The sequence below is a fragment of the Aotus nancymaae genome, unplaced genomic scaffold (genome assembly GCF_030222135.1).
Source record: "Aotus nancymaae isolate 86718 unplaced genomic scaffold, 86718_ANA_hifiasm-v0.15.2.pri h1tg000076l, whole genome shotgun sequence".
NCBI classification, from domain to species: domain Eukaryota; kingdom Metazoa; phylum Chordata; class Mammalia; order Primates; family Aotidae; genus Aotus; species Aotus nancymaae.
The window spans coordinates 6,286,185-6,305,980 of NW_026988491.1; the positions used below are offsets into that span (position 1 = coordinate 6,286,185).

General features: G+C 46.1%; 1 protein-coding gene and 1 pseudogene across 7 annotated transcripts in view; one reads left to right on the forward strand and one right to left on the reverse strand.

The window, feature by feature from the left end:
• EIF4ENIF1 (eukaryotic translation initiation factor 4E nuclear import factor 1) overlaps positions 1-14,674 on the reverse strand; it is a 57,540-nt gene extending 42,866 nt beyond the window's left edge. For 3 of the 7 annotated variants that reach the window (XM_021665669.2, XM_021665668.2, XM_021665665.2), the window contains exons 1-2: positions 13,803-13,862; positions 12,755-12,877 (exon numbers count right to left, since the gene is read on the reverse strand). In XM_021665669.2, coding sequence (XP_021521344.1) covers positions 12,755-12,850 — 96 coding nt within the window. In that variant the 5' untranslated portion in view covers positions 12,851-12,877; positions 13,803-13,862. Of the gene's footprint in view, positions 1-9,558; positions 9,575-12,754; positions 12,878-13,366; positions 13,384-13,802; positions 13,952-14,525 lie in introns of those variants that run through there. The other 4 variants (XM_021665666.2, XM_021665667.2, XM_064367915.1 and 1 more) reach the window with 4 other exon arrangements.
• Positions 14,675-16,425: 1,751 nt separating this feature from the next.
• LOC105730259 (ubiquitin-ribosomal protein eS31 fusion protein-like) lies at positions 16,426-18,953 on the forward strand (annotated as a pseudogene).
• The last annotated feature ends 843 nt before the right edge of the window (positions 18,954-19,796 follow it).

Below are 19,796 nucleotides of genomic sequence, written 5' to 3' on the forward strand. Positions count from 1 at the left end.
AACAAACAAACAAATACACAACAACAACAACAAACCACAGGAGAGTCCAGGGAAATATGCAGGGCAAACATGGTGTCGGATCTGTGGGGTTAGCACAACTGTGGGGCTGGGGGGAGGGGTGCAGGGAGGATGGAGCAATAGTAAGTTATGAAGATATCAGATATTACTACAGGACAGAAATCCTAAGGACAAGAGGGCTTAAAATTTTTCTAGTAGAAACAGGAAGGACCTTGCAATATAGGAAGTACTCATACATAATGCTACAGGAAAAACCATTGCAAAGCAATTTTCTACCCTTAGAAGTAACTAAAGATTATCACGCTGGGCGCGATGGCTCACACCTGTAATTTCAGCACTTTGGGAAGCTGAGGTGGGCAGATCATGAGGTCAGGAGTTTGAGACCAGGCTGGCCAACACAGTGAAACCCCATCTCTACTAAAAATAAAAATTAAAAAAAAAGTTAGCCAGGCATGGTGGCAGGCGCATGTAATCTCAGGTGCTCAGGAGGCTGAGGCAGGAGAACCACTTGAACCTGGGAGGTTGAGGTTGCAGCGAGCCAAGATTGCGCCACTGTACTCCAGCCTGGGCGACAGAGTGAGACTGTCTCAAAAACAAAAAAACAAAATCACATATTCCCTTACTACCCCATGCAGATACTAAAGAAAGAACCCTAACATACTATTAAATCAAGGAAAATCTTTCACATTTAAATGTGCAAACTCTCAATGTACAAAAGTTTCTAAGCGGTGTTTTGTTTGAAACTTTTAACTCCAAAGGTAATATGGATCCCAAGTGATAGGTGTTCTCTATTACTACTGCAGCTGTTTTCTGAACTCTGTAATAATTTTACCTATTTATTTAGGAGTCACCTGGGAAATGTTAACACTTTAACACAACCACAAAACATCTAGAAAAACCTAATTTTGGTCCTATTGGTGGGGAATCAAAAAATAAGAGAAGTAACAGTCTTTTTTTTTTTTTTCCTTGAGATGGAGTTTCCCTCTTGTTGCCCAGGCTGGAGTGCAATGACGTTATCTCGGCTCACTGCAACCTCCGCCTCCTGGGTTCAAGCGATTCTCCAGCCTCAGCCTCCTGAGTAGCTGGGATTACAGGTATGTGCCACCACGCCCGGCTAATTTTGTATTATTTTTAGTAGAGACAGGGTTTCTCCATGTTGGTGAGGCTATTCTCAAACTCCTGACCTCAAATGATCTGCCCACCTCAGCCTCCCAAAGTGCTGGATTACAGGCGTGAGCCACCGCACCTGGCCAACAGTCTTAAGAAAAGGAAAATAGGAGGCCGGGCACCGTGGCTCACACCTGTAATCTCAGCACTTCTTTAAGAGGCCGAGGCAGGCAGATCACGAGGTCAAGAGATTGAGACCATCCTGGCTAACATGATGAAATCCCCGTCTCTACTAAAAACTACAAAAATTAGCTGGGCGTGGTGACGCATGCCTGTAGTCCCAGCTACTCGGGAGGCTGAGGCAGGAGAATTGCTTGAACCTGGGGGGCAGAGGTTGTAGTGAGCCGAGACTGCACCACTGCACTCCAGCCTGGTGCCTGGCAACAGAGCAAGACTCAGTCTCAAAAAAAAAAGGCAAATAGAAGCCTAAAGAGAGATGACAACTAAATGTAATATGGTACCTGGATAGAATCCTGGAACAGAAAAAGGATATTAAAGATGTGGGCCAGGCACGGTGGCTCACATCTGTAATCACAGCACTTGGGGAGGCCAAGGCAGGTGGCTCATTTAAAGTCAGGAGTTTACAGCCTGGCATGCCTGTAATCCCAGCTAGTTGGAAGGCTGAGGCAGGAGAATCACCTTAGCCTAGGAGGCAGAGGTTGTAGTGAGCCGAAATCACACCACTGCACTCCAGCCTGGGCAAGAGAGTAAGATTCTGTCTCCAACAAAAAATTAGCCGGCTACTGGGGTACACACCTATAAGTCCCAGCTACTTGGGAGGCTGAGGTACAAGAATCGCTTGAATCCGGGAGGCAGAGGTTGCAGTGAGCCAAGAGTGCACCACTGACTGCACTGCAGCCTGGGCAAAAGAGCGAGACCCTGTCTCTCAAAAAAAAAAAAAAAGAAAGAAAGCAGGGCCTGGTGGCATGCCTCTTGTCAAGGCTACTTGGTAAGCTGAGGTGAGAGGATCATTTGAGGCCAGAAGATCCAGGCTTCAATGAGCTATAATTGCACCACTGCACTCCAGCCTGGGTAACAGAGACTGGTGTCAAAAAAAAAAAAAAAAAAAAGAAAAAAGAAAAGAGGCTGGGTGGTATATTATTTGAGGTCAGGAGTCTGACAGCAGCAGAGCCAATACAACAAAACCCTGTCTCTACTAAAAATAAAAAAAATTGGCCAGGTGCAGTGGCCCACGCCTGTAATCCCAGCACTTTCGTAGGCCGAGGCAGGTAGATCATGAGGGTAGGAGATCTAGACCACCCTGGCTAACATGGTGAAACCCCATCTCTAGTAAAAATACAAAAAATTAGCTGGGCATGGTGGCATGTATCTGTAGTCCCAGCTACTTGGGAGGCTGAGGCAGGAGAATCACTTGAACCCGGAGACGAAGGTTGTAGTGAGTTGAGATAGCCGATACTGCACTCCAGTCTGGGGGATAGAGCAAGACTCCATCTCAAAAATAAATAAATACATACAGTTTACTCTCTTTATAACTGTCCATATAACGTATCCTGTGTGCCAGGTTCAGTGCCCCACATAGGCAGATGATCTTGTCCCTGCCCCACAGCTCTTCCAGTCTCTCAAAAGAAGTGTTTTCTTTTTTTGGAGACAGAGTCTCACTCTGTCACCCAGGCTGGAGTGCAATGGCACAATCTTAGCTCACTGCAACCTCCGCCTCCAGGGTTCAAGCAATTCTCCTGCCTCCGCCTCTAGAGTAGCTGGGATTACAGGTGCATGCCACCATGCCCAGCTAATTTTTTTTCTTTGTATTTTAGTAGAGATGGGGTTTCACCATGTCGGCCAGGCTAGTCTCGAACTCCCAAGTTGTTAATCCGCTTGCCTTGACTTCCCAAGTGTTAGGATTACAGGCGTGAGCCACTGTGCCTGGCCAAGGGAAGTGTTCTTAAAGTTGCCATCTCATCAAAAGCCCTTAACGTATTCGCAGAATACCACTTTGGGATATTGTCAAAGAAAACGTTCAACTATGGCTAAAGAAGAATACTAGGGAAGTGCCCACTGTAACTAGTAGTGCTTCTTTCTTATGAGTATTTCAAGAAATGATGTGATATTAACCTTTTGGAGAGTTTTAAAATACATCCTTTGAGTTTTTTTTTTTTTTTTTTTTTGAGACAGGGTCTCACTCTCACCTAGGCTGGAATGCAGTGGCATGATCATAGTTCACTGCAGCCTCAAACTCCTGGACTCAAGCTATCTTTCTTGTCTCAGCCTCCCAAGTAGCTGAGACTACAGGCGCATGTGACTGCACCCAGCTAAGTTTTTAAAACTTTTGTAGAGATGAGGTCTTGCTGTGTTGCCCAAGCTGGTTTTGAACTCCTGGGCTCAAGCGATCATTCTACCTCAGCCTCCCAAAGTGCTGGGAATACATGTGTGAGCCACTGTGCCTAACCTGGAGAGTCTTAAAAACCTATAGAAAATTACTGATCATGAATAAATTCATTAAGATCATCTAGAGAATACAAGAGTTAATAAATGAAACCTCACTTTAGTTTTTTTCAGATGGAGTTTCACTCTTGTTGCCCAGGCTGCAGTGCAATGGCATGATCTTGGCTCACTGCCATCTCCCCCTCCTGGGTTCAAGTGATTCTCCTGCCTCAGCCTCCCAAGTAGCTAGGATTACAGGCATGTGCCACCATGCCCGGCTAATTTTGTATTTTTAGTAGAGACAGCGTTTCACCATGTTGGTCAGGCTGGTCTTGAACTCCCGACTTCAGGTGATCTGCCCATCTCCGCCTCTCGAAGTGCTGGGATTACAGGTGTGAGCCACTGTGCCCGGCCCCTGAGACCTCACTTTTTGCACCGGTTACTAAAACCTGACTAGGCAAGAACAAGCTGCTAATTGCCCAAGAGCCACACACCCAAGGAAGTATAAACATATTTTCTTAGTTGCAGCAGCCTTCCTTAAAGAAAACATGTTAAGTCTCCCTAAACAATCTACTGGGGAATTACCAGTATGAACAACCACTTTTGGTGATCAGTATTAAAGCAGAAAGCAAATGAATCTCAGTAAAAGCTTAAAAGAACAATGGTGGGCCGGGCGCGGTGGCTCACGCCTATAATCCCAGCACTTTGGGAGGCCGAGGCGGGTGGATCACAAGGTCAAGAGATCGAGACCATCCTGGTCAACATGGTGAAACCCCATCTCTACTAAAAATACAAAAAATTAGCTGGGCATGGTGGCGCGTGCCTGTAATCCCAGCTACTCAGGAGGCTGAGGCAGGAGAATTGCCTGAACCCAGGAGGCGGAGGTTGCGGTGAGCCGAGATCGTGCCATTGCAATCCAGCCTGGGTAACAAGAGCGAAACTCCATTTAAAAAAAAAAAAAAAAAAAAAAAAAAAAGAACAATGGTTAAAATCCTCATCCATTTATTTCTGCAGGAATCCTATGCAGAAGCAACCATGCATTCTGATGGACATTCTGACATGCAGAATTTCATGTAAGTCACATTTATGGAAGGGGGATTAAAAGGGAAATATTCCTTGCCTTTGTGAACTGATGTTAATTCACAAGAGTAAAGAGCTCAATGTTTTATAATTAAGGAGAATTTTTTTTTAATCAATAGCTTATTTCACTGTTAATAGTCAAAGCACTCTAGAAGTGACCCAGTACTCCACCCATGTGTGCCTGGCTCTTCCTAAAAAAGGCAAATATCCCAAGAACAGTGATTAGGTTGGGTCCACCTTTGACCTTTCCCAGTCCCTTCCACAAGCCTACTAGTATTGAGCCTGGCTCATCAGGCTCTCACATGGTTGCTGAACTGACCTGATGCTTCATTCTAGAGTCATAACTATTCTGATAAAGATTAGAAAGTTGTAAAAATAGGTCAAAACAGGGTAATAAAATCCATAGCTGGCATCCAGGGCAACAGGGAAGTAACAACACAGAGGCATTTGGGATACGTCCATCGTCCACCATTGGTGAAGTTAATGGCTAAAAGTATTTAGAATACTTCTTATTGGCAGGTCAGGATTCAAATCACATCATACAGAGTTGATACAAAGGACGTGGCACCTGAACTCACCCAAGCATCTAACATTTGCTGATCTGATGCAAAGACTTTCTTCTAGTATGAGAATTTATATGACAGCTGGGTGTGGTGGTTCACGCCTGTAATCCCAACACTTTGTGAGGCCAAGGCAGTCAGATCACCTGAGGTCAGGAGTCCGAGACCAGCTTGACCAACATGGTGAAACCCTGTTTCTATTAAAAATACAAAAAGTCGTAACTCAATCAAGACAAAAAAGAGAGTTAAAGAAAAAAAAAATCACAAAACGTTAGCCAGCCATGGTGGCACATGCCTGTAATTCCAGCTACTAGGGAGTCTGAGGCAGGAGAACTGCTTGAACTCGGGAGGCAGAGATTGCAGTGAGCCGAGATCGCATCATTGCATTCCAGCCTGGGCAACAAGAGTGAAACTGTCTCAAACAAGGCTGGGCATGGTAGCTCACGCCTGTAATCTCAGCATTTTGGGAGGCTGAGGCAGGCAGATTATGAGGTCAGGAGTTCGAGACCAGCCTGGCCAATATGATGAAACCCCACCTCTACTAAAAATACAAAAATTAGTCGGGTGTGGTGGTGGCATACGTCTGTTGTCCCAGCTACTCAGGAGGTTGAGGCAGAGGTTGCAGTGAGCTGAGACCATGCCACTGCACTCCAGCCTGGGCGACAGAGTGAGACTCTGTCTAAAAAAACAAAAACAAAAACAAAAAAGAAACAGGCAGCGGCCAGGCACAGTGGCTCACGACCGTAATCCCAGCACTTTGGGATACCAAGGTGGGCAGATCACTTGAGGTCAGGAGTTTGAGACCAGCCTGGCCAACAAGGCGAAACCCTGTCTCTACTAAAAATAATTAGCTGGGCGTGGTGGCACATGCCTGTCATCCCAACTACTCAGAAGACTGAGACAGGAGAATCGCTTGAACCCAGGAGGTAGAGGTTGCAGTGAGCCGAGATCACGCTACTGCATTCTGTCCTGGGCAACAAAGCAAGACTCTGCTCAACAACAACAAAGGAATGGGCAGGAAAGAGCAGTCAGAAGCTGTTCTCTATGGTCCTACCAGCCAGTCCCCAGTCAGCCCACTTTAAAAACTTCCCAGTGAGCTAGGTTTTCTGGACAGTTGACACATCAAGATTGAATCATGATTTTTTTTCTTTGAGACAGAGTCTCACTCTTTTGTTCAGGCTGGAATGCAATGGTGCAATCATAGCTCACTGCAACCTCAACTTCCCAAGCTCAAGTGATCCTCCCACCTTAGCCTCTTGAGTATCTGGGAACACTGGTGCACACCACCACCCCTGGCTATTTATTTATTTAAAGAGATGGGGTCTCATATGTTGCCAGTCTGGTCATGAACTCCTGAGCTCAATTCGTCCTCCCACCTTGTCCTCCCGATGATTTTTGATACCATAATTCTACCTTCTCCAACATAAATAGGTATCCTTATTTCTGTATTACCTTAAGAAGTATATAGCTCAATTTATCGCAGAAATGTCACCTGTTAGTTACTACTCAGTTTATGAAAGACACATTTATAGTTATCAAACAAGATTTTTGTACAGGAAAAACTGACTACCTGATTTCTGTTTTAACCTAGGATTTAAATCAGAGTTACTCTTTTCTCTGGGGGTTGGCTTCAAGTCTTCTGATTATATCCAAGAAGGCTAGGATTACTCCAGTCAGTCACTTCAACTGCTGTCCATTTTCCTGATGGTTTTAAAGGAAAGACAAACATGGATGTACTGACTGCTATGACCAATTGGCCTACCAGCCACAAATTAGGGTGGTCTCCCTTAAAGATCCCTAGAGACACTAATGATTACAAAATGCCACTTTGTAACTAGTCAAGGTTATGAAGACTCCACACAGGCCCGGATGCAGTGGCTTGCATCTGTAATCCCAGCACTTTAGGAGGCTGAGGCAGGAGGATTGCTTGAGGTCAGGAGTTGGAGAACAGCCTGGGCAACATAATGAGATCCTATCTCTACAAAGAAATGAAAAAATTAGTCATGTGTGGTGGCACACACCTGTTGTCCTAGCTACTCAGGAGGCTGAGGTAGAAGAAGCACTTGAAGGCAGGAGTTCGAGGCTGCAGTGAGTTAAGTGTACAACTGCACTCCAGCCTGGATAACACAGTAAGAGCCTGTCTCAAAAAAAAAAAAAAATTCCAAATGAACTTAAACTAAGATAATTCAACACCCACTTTTACCTTTAACATGCATATTTAGCACTGGTCAGTATCAAGCTGAATGTTCGGAGTGTCTCTGCTTTTATTCCTTGTCCAACTGGCAGGTGACAGTCATTTAATAAGGAATCAGTGGCAGAATACAGGGGCAAAGAAAGAACAGTATAACGTATGTATCCTCTATGAGATTGGTCTATCTGGCCTGGAGCAGTGGCTCACACCTGTAATCCCAGCACTTAGGCGGGCGGAGGCAAGCAGATCACTTGAGGTCAGGAGTTTACCAATCTTGCCAACATGGTAAAGCCCCATTTCTACTAAAAATACAAAAATTAGCTGGATATCGTGGCATGTGCCTTAATCCCAGCTACTCAGGAGGCTGAGGCAGGAGAATTGCTTGAACCTGGGAGGCAGAGGTCCATCTAGGAAAAAAAAAAATTATTCACTTGAAGAAAAAACATGGATCTCAATAGTGGGATGGCCTAAAACACTTCTATTATGTATTTCAAGCAGAAGATGGCATCACTAACAGAAGAGCAGATATTATATTCCTCAAAAACTGGCCAACAAGGGCCTGTGATGAAGAAAAAGTTAAATAAGCACCACTGCCAGGAGAGGATTTTTGTTTTCTTTTGAAACAGGGTCTCTCTTTGTTGCCCAGGCTGTAGTGCAGTGGCACTATGACGGCTCACTGCAGCCTCAAACAATTCTCTCACCTTAGTCCCCTGTCCAGGGCCTCTGAGTAGCTGAGACTACAGGCATATGCCACCATTCCCAGCTAATTTTTACATTTTTTTTTTTTTTGTAGAGACAGGGTCTTGTCATCCTGCCCAGACTGGTCTTGAACTCCTGGGTTCAAGTAATCCTCTCACCTCAGTCTCCTAAACTGCTAGGATTGCAAGTGTGAGCCACCACACCCAGCCAGGAGTTGATCATTTCTTAACCCATTGGTTTTCAAACTTGAACCAGAGTCAGAATCCCCTGAAGAGCTTGTCAAATGCAGATGGTTAACCTCTACTCCCCATGTTTCTCCTTTAATACCACTGAGAAGAGACCTGAGATTTGTAATTCTAACAAGTTACCAGATGATGCTAATGCTAGTTCAGGGACCACACTTTGACAACCACTGTTTAAACCACTTTTAAACCACAACTTTCAGGTGAGATCCCATTCTATAACTTATAAAAGTCATTCATGATCCAATCACTCTAAAAATGCATACTTAGATTACAAAAACATAGCTTTTGGTCTTAGGAACCTGGCCTAGAAAACAGACCAGCATTTATAACTTAGGGGCTCTGGACCCTCAGGGTAGCAGGTGCATATGATAAACCCACTTATAACCATACCACACTGAGGTTTAGGAGTAGACCTGAAAGCACCCAATGTGACTAACTTGAGTTCTAAGATACTCTTGGAAGCACAATGAATATCATCTGAACCCTAAAGAGTAACTACACATCTAAGTTACTTGACACCACCACCACCACTTATTAAGTTCTCTAAGGAAGACCAAAGCCTTGATACTCAAAGTATAGTCAGTGGACCAGCAGCATGTGCACCACCTGGGAGTGAGTTAAAAAGCAGAATCTGCCAGGCACGGTGGCTGACACCTGTAATCCTGGTACCTTGGGAGGCTGAGGTGGGTGGATTGCTTGAGGTCAGGAGTTTGAGACCAGCCTGGCCAACATGGTGAAACCCCATCTCTACTAAAAATACAAAAATTAACCAGGTGTCTGGCAGGTGCCTGTAATCCCAGCTACTCGGGAGGCTGAGGCAGAGGAATCGCTTGAACCCAGAAGGTGGCTGAGGTTGTAGTGAGCCAAGATCGTGCCATTGCACTCTAGCCCGGGCAACAAGAACGAGACTTCATCTCAAAAAAAAAAAAAAAAAGGCAGAATCTTCAGGACTACCCCTACTTATCACTCAGAATTCGCTTTCCCAAGGCCTAAAGGTGATCCCCCAGGCATATTAACACTTGAGAAGCAAGCTCAACTAAAGGATTTCTTAACACAAAAGGAAACTCTGGTATATTACCCTGAAAAGCAAAATATCTACACTTCTTCTACTCATGGGGGAAGAACAAAAACTCTTCAAATTCTGAACAACAAACTATTATCATCATCCCAGAAAGCAACTGAACACTAAGGGTCAAAGGTTAAGGGGCCCTCTTACCTGGCCTATGTGTTTCTTCACCCTGTAAATAAACATACACAGCTACAAGTTTCCATAAAGTACACAATCTATTAAAAGTAAAAAAATCACTAATGAGAACAGTTTCCCTCTACTGCTTCCAGACCTTCTAGCCCATGAACTTGAAATGGCAGAAACATCATTAAACTCTATTTATTCCAGTGGTTTGATTTCAGTATGTAGACAAGGAAGCAGGATGGTCTGAATGTTATTCCAGTTGCGGAACTAACATAACTAACATAACATAATATTAGCACTATAATATTATAACATAATATTATAGTGCTAGGAACACATAATCATTTCAAGCTTTCTTTAAAGGGAAAAAGACTTCGTTATCCTTAAGTCCCACATAAAATTACTAGAGTGTTGAAAAACATGAAAGCACTATCCCCTAACGCTGCCTAAACACCATCCTAAAATTGTCATTAACTAAATCCTCTTAGAGTAGAAAGTAAACCTTTTCCAAGTAATTTGGTAGAAGATTTAAAACTAAGCTCCACTGCCATTAAGCTAAAAAACGTTTCTAACCAGTTCTTTAAGGCACATTTAAATATGACAGAATTCTGAGGTTGGACAAAAATGGACAATACTGAGGTTCTTTATCTTTACTGCAAATAAACTTAAATCCTACCCTAAGAAAGAGAAATATCTGGCCAGGCGCAGTGGCTCACGCCTATAATCCCAGCACTTCAGGAGACCGAGGTGGGCGGATCACAAGGTCAGGAGTTCGAGACCAGCCTGGCCAACATAGTGAAACCCTGTCTCTACTAAAAATACAAAAAATTAGCTGGACATGGTGGCGGGTGCCTGTCATCTCAGCTACTTGGGAGGCTGAGGCAGGAGAATCACGTGAACCTGGGAAGCGGAGGTTGCAATGAGCCAAGATCACGCCACTGCACTCCAGCGCTGGAGACTGTGAATCTCCATCTCAACAAAAAAAGAAAAGTATGTTCCTAAAAATGACTTAAGCATAAAGACAGAAATATGAACGAAGATAAAATATACATGTTAACCTCTGATCAGTGTGTGAAAATGATTCAAAAGCCTCTCTGCCTGGACTCTACAAGTAGACCGGTTAGAAACAAAAAGTACTGGAAGGGGCCGGGCACGGTGACTCACGCCTGTAATCTCAGCACTTTGCGAGGACACAGGGATTGTCTGAGCAACACAGTGAAACCCTGTCTCTACTAAAAATACAAAAATTAAAAAAAATTAGCTGGATGTGGCAGTGTGCGCCTGTAGTCCCAGCTACTCGGGAGGTTGAGGCTGGAAAATCGGTTGAACCTGGGAAGCAGAGGTTGCAGTGAGCCAAGATTGCGCCACTGCACTCCCTCCTGGGTGACAGGGCCGGACTCCAGCTCAAAAAAAAAAAAAAGTACTGGAAGATTTTAATTTTCCTTCATTTGATAGCTTTTCTCCATTCAGAATTCACCTGTCAACATTTTAGGAAATGAATTTAAGTTGTGAAACACTACTCACTCTCAGGTTTGAGAGAAAATACATTTGGGAAGACCAAATCTGAATGCAGGAAAAAGTTTCCTATCAACTCACATGCTCTCATGCCAAAACAGATCGTCCTAAGACAGCAATCAACCAAGAACCCTTTACACCTGAAAACATTTCTCCCCTTACAGTAGTTCAGTTTTCTTAAGTGCTGAAAATGAATATTAATCTCACAGCCTTTGATACTTCAAAAAGAGTAGTGCACCAGTATATAAACAAGGCCTGGCTTTAAAGCATTAACCAGTCAGTATTCCAGGAAGCTAGGGACAATAAGCCATGGTAGAGTCCATGACTGAGGCCAGGCACAGTGGCTCACCCTGTAATCCCAACACTTTGGGAGAGCAAGGTGGGCAGATTGCTTGAGCCCAGGAGTTTGCCTGGGCAACATGGTGAAACCCCATGTCTATAAAAAATACAAATTTTGGCCGGGCATAGTGGTTCTGTGGTCCCAGCCACTCAGGAGACTGAGAAGGGAGATCACTTGAGCCCAGGAGGTCCAGGCTGCAGTGAGCCATGACTGCACCACTGCACACAAGTCTGGTGACAGAGTGAGACCCTGTCGTGTACAAAACAAAACAAAAAAAGTACTAAGGAAATATATAGATGTGGACCCAACTAGGATACAACCCTTGTTGTCATCAATGGTCCCAACTGCTTTAACACTGTTGAGCAGTTTTATGTGATCCAGCCCGTTACATTTCAAGGACCCAGAGATGAATTTAAAATTCAAGTCCTGTCAACCTCTTCAGAAATATTCAGTAGCCAACAAGACATGCATTAAAGCAAGATCTTTAATAAATATGACTTTCAGCTGGGCGTGGTAGCTCATGCCTGTAATCCCAGCACTTTGGGAGGCCAAGGCAGGTGGATCACAAGGTCAAAAGCTCAAGACCAGCCTGACCAACATGGTGAAACCCCATCTCTACTAAAAATGCAAAAATTAGTCGGGCATGGTGGCACGCTCCTGTAATCCCAGCTACTCAGGAGGCTGAGGCAGGAGAATCGCTTGAACCTGGGAGGCAGAGGTTGCAGTGAGCCGAGATCACGCCACTGCACTCCAGCCTGGGTGACAGAGCAAGATTCCATCTCAAAATAAATAAATAAAGATTTCCTCTCTTTCCCAAAAGCAGTTATCTAGACAAGCAGTTTAAGCATCTCCAGTTTTTAGCCAGGGTAAATATGACTGAAGCCTTACTTTTCTGAGTCCATATACAATTTGTAATAGAAAAAAAAAAAAATAGAATTGAAAAATCCAGTTACTCCTGCGAAGCACGCTCAAGAGCATTCCTATGGGAAGTTTGCCTCTCAAGGAAACATCAATACAGAGGATACTAATTTTGTGACGCATCCCAGAGCTTTAATTCTCATAGTACAGTATCTAAATCAATAACATACCAATTACATAGCTGTTACAGAACTTACATGCCAAAGCATACTCATCTGCAAATTTTATATAAAATCTGAGCCTACATTCCCTTCACCTAAAAGCCTCTGGAAGCAAATTCCACCTTAAACTCTTGGTATCTACACTTGCAAAAAATGTTCAAAGTACTGCTCTACTAAATTTAGTTAATATTTAGTCCACTTTAGATAACAGGAATGAAATAGGTATACCATGTTACTAACTTCCCCACCTATAAAGAAACAGTATTTCATTAGTAACAAAGCCTACTTTTGTATAGCGATGGGGGCATTTGGAGGCAGGCAGCTTCTTCAGGTCAAGGAAAGCATCTCCATTTTCTGTTTCACCCACACTTCTCCTATCCATGGCTCCTTGGTCTACAATGCTCTGCACCTGGAAGATAAATCAGCACAACATTGTCACCCAGAACAGTAAGTTTTCAGAAATCGTGGCTGTTCCTTAAGAACTTGAAATTTTTTAATCTCTTAAAACTGCTAGTGTTAAAAACAAGTCCTCACCCCAAAATTATGCTATAAATTAGAACTTGGAAATAGAATCGTTGGTACTTAGTTATCTTAGTATTCTAAGCATCAACAGGGTAAAAAGTAGAAGGTGCCCAACTCAAGGTATAACCTGTAAGCAGCTTCAATACAAAGAGAAACCAAAATTAGTCGCTGCCACCCAGGGTTATCTTTCAAGATAGTGGTGGGGAAATTTCCAGGAGCAGGGGCAGGTAGCAAACTGGTTGGGCTGGGAACCCGCGAAGTCGGGCTGTTGTGAAGTGCCTGTCACTTGCCAATGGACGGCGCCAGCTGCCCCTTGTTATCCGGGGATCAGAGACTAGGGACCGGGCCCGAGCGCCGATCGCCCGGCCAGCCGCACCTGTGGCCATGTCAGGGGCGCCGATGGCAAGGAAAGGGCGAGCACCGGCTTCAGCTCAAAAACTCGGCTTCCTGAGGCCGCGACCCCCCAACCCCCAGCCCCTCACGCAGGTCCGGGCCCAGAGGCCTCCTTCGGAGGAAGGGCGGGGACGGTACTCATTGAGGGGAGGCCGGCCAGAGGGAGCGGGGAGGCCGAATCCCCCAGCCCGGGAGCTTCGAGCTGGAGCTGGCGCAGGCCCGCCGCCGTCCTCCCCGGCCGGGCGGCTCGGTACCCCCAAGCCCGCCCGCCCGTTACCCGCCGGCCGCCCTGCGGGCCTCGCGCCCTTGCCCGCGCTCACGCACGCGACCCCGGGAGCAGTGCGCCCGCGCCCCTTCTACACCCGCGAGCACTGGCGCGCGGTGCCCCGGATCCAGCCGCTGCTGCCTCCGGCCCTTACTCGGTGCCTCCGCCGCTCGGCGGCCCTTTGCGTCGGCCGCCGCTTCCCACCCCACCGCGCGTGCCGGTCCCAGCGCCGCTCCCCGCAGCCTTCGCTCTCGCGCCCCCACCCCGACCCGCTCGGGCTGTCTCTCTTCAGCCGCCGTAACTGCAGCCCGGCCCTCCGCCCCTCCTCTTCGGCCCCCCTCCCCCTTAATAACTCTCTCCACGCACCCGGGTCCCGGCGCCGCCTTCCCCGCCGCGCGCCCGGATGTGAGGTGGCTGCAGCGGTGCCGGGCGGAAAAGAAGCATCGCAGCGCGCTGCCCGGACGCCTGCCCCTGCGCCGGCCTGGCAGCGAGGAGACGGCGGCGGCGAAGAGGAGGCCGCGGCGGGGACAGCGAAAAGCCATTCCCTTGCGCGCAGGCGGTCGCCGTGGGCAGCCCGGAGGCAGCCGCCGCCACGTTCCCACGCGCGCTGCGGGGCAGAGCGGGCGGCACTTGGGACCAGAGGCCCGCGGCACGCCACTCTCCCGGAGAGGCGGCGGCAAGATGGGCCTGGACCGGCGGCTACCGCGGCCTGTGGCGCGACCACCGCTGTGTTTGCAGGGTTCGCATTGGCAGAGAACTGTCGGGCTTCGGCAGAGGGAATTTGATTTAGGAGATTGGGGTCTTCCGAGCCTTCCCAGTGGGGGTTCGAACCTCAGCTGTTTTGCGGGTGGCGTGATCTTGGGCAAAGCTGACTTACCTGTTTCGATCTTCCTTCTAAAATGTCTTCTCTATAAATCTGTGAGGCTTACGCGAGAGTACTGGTTGCTTCATTAACAGGCAAAGTTATCACGATCGGCTTTGATAGAGATAAAGGCGACTGACAAATATCCTGAAATGTTCTTTCCCTCCCGTAATCTGAATCTGTCCTTAACCTGCACGGAAAGGAGAAGTGCGAGTGTAGTTGGGGAAATGAGACGGCGAATGTTAAGCGCTTACCACGTCGTGCCGACTCAGGCTAACAGTGGGCCACAGAAATGCAAATATGTGAGCAGTGCCGGTAACTGCTGTCCTGAGGAAGAAGTCCCAAGTACAGGAATACCACAAGCACCGGTTTCTGCCCTGTGGTACTGCGCAGCGGTTGGTGTGAAGAGATACGTGGGCGTGAAGGAGAACGCAATTTTCCTCGTTAAAGGACAGCGAAGGCTACCTTTCTTCTTCCAAGAGGCCCACTTTGTTGAAACTTTACTTTCTTCATTTGTGAAATTAGGGTGATGGGCAGTGAGTGACCACTAACTCAGCTCCCTTCTTGTGAATCTTGGCAACAAAACGTTTTTCTTTTCGTTTGCTTTACTGAATAAAGTGTGTTTCTTACAAACTATTTTTTTTGCAGGCAAGAGGCAGAGAAGAAACATTTGCAAATCAGGCCTGAGTTGGCATTCTCATCTCTGTCACCTTCTATAAGCTATGGAGAGTTAGCCTTTTTATTTATCCTGAGTTTTCTTTCCTGTGAAATTGGGAAGATGATAACCTGTTCATGGGGCAATTAAGCTCAAACAGAATAAGGTGGGTAAAAAGTTATGTAGCCTCAGTAAAACTGCTGAGCTTTTTTAAGCCTATATAGAGACACGTTGTAGGTGATAATATAGCAGGTGTTTTATGATTTTAAAAATCAAGCTGTTTTTGGAATCCAAATTCTTCCTAAAGCTGTGGGAAACAGATCTAATCCCCTTTAGTGTCTTGGAGACTCCCTGGAGTAGTGAAGAAGGCCCGTTCTTTGAAGATGTTAAATCCTGGCTCTGCCCAATTAGTATGAAACCTGAGCCAGTCATTTCACCACCTGGCTCTCCCTTTCCTCATGTTTCGGAAAGGGATAGCAAGTATACCTACTTTTCAGGCTTGCAGAGGGAATTAAAGATAACATTAAAAACGCTGCTCTGGTTATTTTACTTGGTCAGGGGATGGAGAGCAATGGCACAATCATAGCTCACTGCTCCAGCCTCAGCCTTTCAAGTAGCTGGGACCACACCTGGCTAATTTTTATTTTTTTGAGACAGTCTCTATCTGTCGCCAGGCTGAAGTGCAGTGGCGCAATCTCGGCTCACTGCAATCTCCACCTCCTGTGTTCAAGCGATTCCCCTGCCTCAGCCTCCCGAGTAGCTGGGATTACAGGCACACACCACCACACCCAGCTAATTTTTTGTGTTTTTTTAGTAGAGGCAGGCTTTCACTATGTTGGCCAGGATGGTCTTGATCTCCTGACCTCGTGATCCACCCGCCTCAGCCTCCCAAAGTGCTGGGATTACAGGTGTGAGCCACTGTGCCAGGCTGGTAATTTGTAATTCTAACTGCCCCCTTCTGCAACTAATTATCAATTTTCAAATGTCCGTTTGGGAAAGCTCTTTGAGAGAGAAATTATTCTAGAATTTTACTAAATACATGTAAGATCTTGGTTTAGGTCCAAATTGTTGGCCCAAAGTTTGGCATAAGGAGTCTCAAAGGTTCAGTCAGTCAGGGAAATTAGCAGTCCAAGAACAGTAGAGAAGCAAATGAAAATGCTAGAAACCGGCCAGCGCAGTGGTTTACGCCTGTAATCCCTACACTTGGGAGGCCGAGGTGGGCAGATCACCTGAGGTCGGGAGTTTGAGACCAGCCTGACCAACATGGAGAAACTCTGTCTCTACCAAAAATACAAAGTTAGTTAGCCGGGTGAGGTGGTGCATGCCTGTAATCCTAGCTCCTTGGGAGGCTTGAGACAGGAGAATCACTTGAACCTGGGAGGTGGAGGTTGCAGTGAGCCGAGATTACGCCATTGCACTCCAGTCTGGACGACAAGAGAGAGATTCCATCTCAAAAAAAAAAAGAAAAATACTAGAAACCGGCCAGGCATGGTGGCATTCCTGTAATCCGAGGCAGGAGGATCACCTCAGGTCAGGAGTTCTAGACCAGCATGACCAACATGGAGAAACCCCATCTCTACTAAAAATACAAAATTAGCTGGGCATGGTGTCGCATGCCTGTAATCCCAGCTACTTGGGAGGCTGAGGCAGGAGAATCACTTGAATTCAGGAGGTGGAGGTTGCAGTGAGCCGGGATCGTGTCATTGCACTCCAGCCTGGTCAACAAGAGGGAAACTCCGTCTCAACAACAAAAAAAAGAAAATACTAAAAACCCAGAAATTATGAGAGCACCTGTGAGAGAGCTTAATGCCAGGCCATGACCTTTCAGGAGCCTCATGACAGAAGGCTGGATTGCACCTCTCTAAATGGGCTTTTTCCTACTCAGTTTTTCTTGCTCCAAGTTTTTTCTTTGTTGTTTTGAGACAGAATCTTGCTCTGTCACCTAGACTGGAGTGCAGTGACAGGATCTTGGCTCACTGCAACTGCCCCACCAGGTTCAAGGGATTCTCCTGCCCTAACCTCCCGAGTAACTGGGATTACAGGCTCGTGCCTCCACACCTGGCTAATTTTTGTATTTTTAGTAGCAGAGATGGGGTTTCACCATGTTGGCCAGGCTGGCTGGTCTCAAACTCCTGACCTCGAGTGATCACCCACCTTGGACTCCCAAAGTGATGGGATTACAGGCTCGAGCCACCGTGCCTGACCAACTTTTTAATATTTTGTAGAGATGGACATCTCACTATATTGCCCAGGCTGGTCTCGAACTACTGGGCTCAGGCGATTCTCCTGGCTCGGCCTTCCAAAGTGTTCAGATTACAGATGTGACCCACCATGCCCAGCCTCTAAGCTGTCCTAGCTGTTATTATATTACTATATACCATTATCTTCTAATCTTTCCTGACAAGACTCATTATTTTCATTGTAACTCAAATGGAATTGCCTTTCGTCCCTCCTAAATTTGTCAAAGCTGAGGATGGTAAATGCACATGACAGGAAAAAGCATCAGGAAATTAGCTCAAATTATCTAGAAAGAATGCTTATTGACTTACCCTAAATACATAATTTATACAAATTTACATAATTACATAAAAATACTTAGGCCAAATTTACAGTAAATATATATGTTACACTGTTAATTACAACCTTGAAGCTTACTAAATTATTTTAAAACTACTTGGCCACATTAACTTCAGATAAAAGTTGTCCCTAAAACATTGGCTTTGGTGTCCGCTAGAGTAGAACTCCTTTTAAATTATGTTTTAATTGAGGCCAGGAGTGGTGGCTCATGGCTGTAATCCCTGGGAGGGATTACAGGGAGGCTGAGGCAGGTGGATCACTTGAGGTCAGGAGTTGGAGACACACCTGGCCAACATGGTGAAACCCTTCTCTACCAAAAAATATACAAAATTTAGCCTGGGAGGTTGAAGCAGGAGAATCGCTTGAACCCAGGAGGTGGAGGTGGCAGTGAACCGAGACTGCACCACTGCACTGCAGCCTAGATGACAGAAGGAGAATCCATCTCAAAAAATAAATAAATGAAAAATGAATGTTTTAATTGCAAAAATTAGCATGTAGAAAATAGGGCAAAAACACAAATTATCTGATTCTAATCCCAAGACACCCAACAATTTTCCTCATGTTTTTAGCTTAAAGTCAAGTATTTAAATGACTACTGCTAGCTTTTAGTCTCTGCACCAGGAATCTCACATGCTTTCAAATGTTTTACAAAACACAGTAAAAAAGTATTTCAGCTTTTCGATCCGCCATCTGCGGCCACCAAAATGCAGATTTTCATGAAAACCCTTAGGGGGAAGACCATCACCCTCGAGGTCGAACCCTTGGATAAGACAGAAAATGTAAAGGCCACGATCCAGGATAAGGAAGGAATTCCTCCTGATCAGCAAAGACTGATCTTTGCTGGCAAGAAACTGGAAGATGGACGTACTTTGACTACAACATTCAAAAGGAGTCTTACTCTTCATCTTGTGTTGAAACTTCGTGGTGGTGCTAAGAAAAGGCAGAAGTCTTACACCACTCCCAAGAAGAATAAGCACAAGAGAAAGAAGGTTAAGCTGGCTGTCCTGAAATACTATAAGGTGGATGAGAATGGCAAAATTAGTCGCCTTGGTTGAAAGTGCCCTTCTGATGAATATGGTGCTGGAGTGTTTATGGCAAGCCACTTTGACAGACATTATTGTGGCAAATGTTGGTCTGACTGCTTCAACAAAACAGAAGACAAGTAACTATAAGTTAATAAAAGACATGAACTTTAAAAAAAAAAGTATTTCAAAACGTCCCATTTACCCCTCCCATGCCTTTTTTTTTTTTTTTTTTTTTTTTTTTTTTTGAGACGGAGTTTCGCTCGTTACCCAGGCTGGAGTGCAATGGCGCTATCTCGGCTCACCGCAACCTCCGCCTCCTGGGTTCAGGCAATTCTCCTGCCTCAGCCTCCTGAGTAGCTGGGATTACAGGCACGCGCCACCGTGCCCAGCTAATTTTTTGTATTTTTAGTAGAGACGGGGTTTCACCATGTTGAACAGGATGGTCTCGATCTCTTGACCTCGTGATCCACCCGCCTCAGCCTCCCAAAGTGCTGGGATTACAGGCGTGAGCCACCGCGCCCGGCCTACCATGCCTATTTTTAAGATTATTAGGATTGGCCCAAGTTTAAAAATTTCACAAAAAGGAGCGTTTATTAATTACATTTTAAAAGGAAGGGTTACAAAAAGCGAGAAGCCTGGGATTTCTAATTCGGGGGCCATGGGACCTCTCCCCTCCAAGTCCACGTTGTAGCAACCTGCCAGGTCCACGCATGGGCGCGTCCGAATCCACGGTTCCGGCTTGTACTCCCTGTGAACTAACAGCAGGAGAGGCTCACGCACGAGCCCGGAAGTGAGGGAAAGGGGACTTTTGTCCGCAGCCGCTTCCCGGCTGGAACCTTATCCTCACTGATTGGCTGCTGGCGGCGTAACTCGGGGTTCCGCCTCGGGACACCTCCCACTCCTCTCGTCTAAGAGGAGCAGTAGCAAGCTGAGCTTAGAGCGAAGCGAGCGAGCCAAGGAGGGAAAGAGCCCTTAGTGGGGGCTGGACGGAATCGACTCTCCTGGCGGCCGCTGGAAAGCGACCGGAGG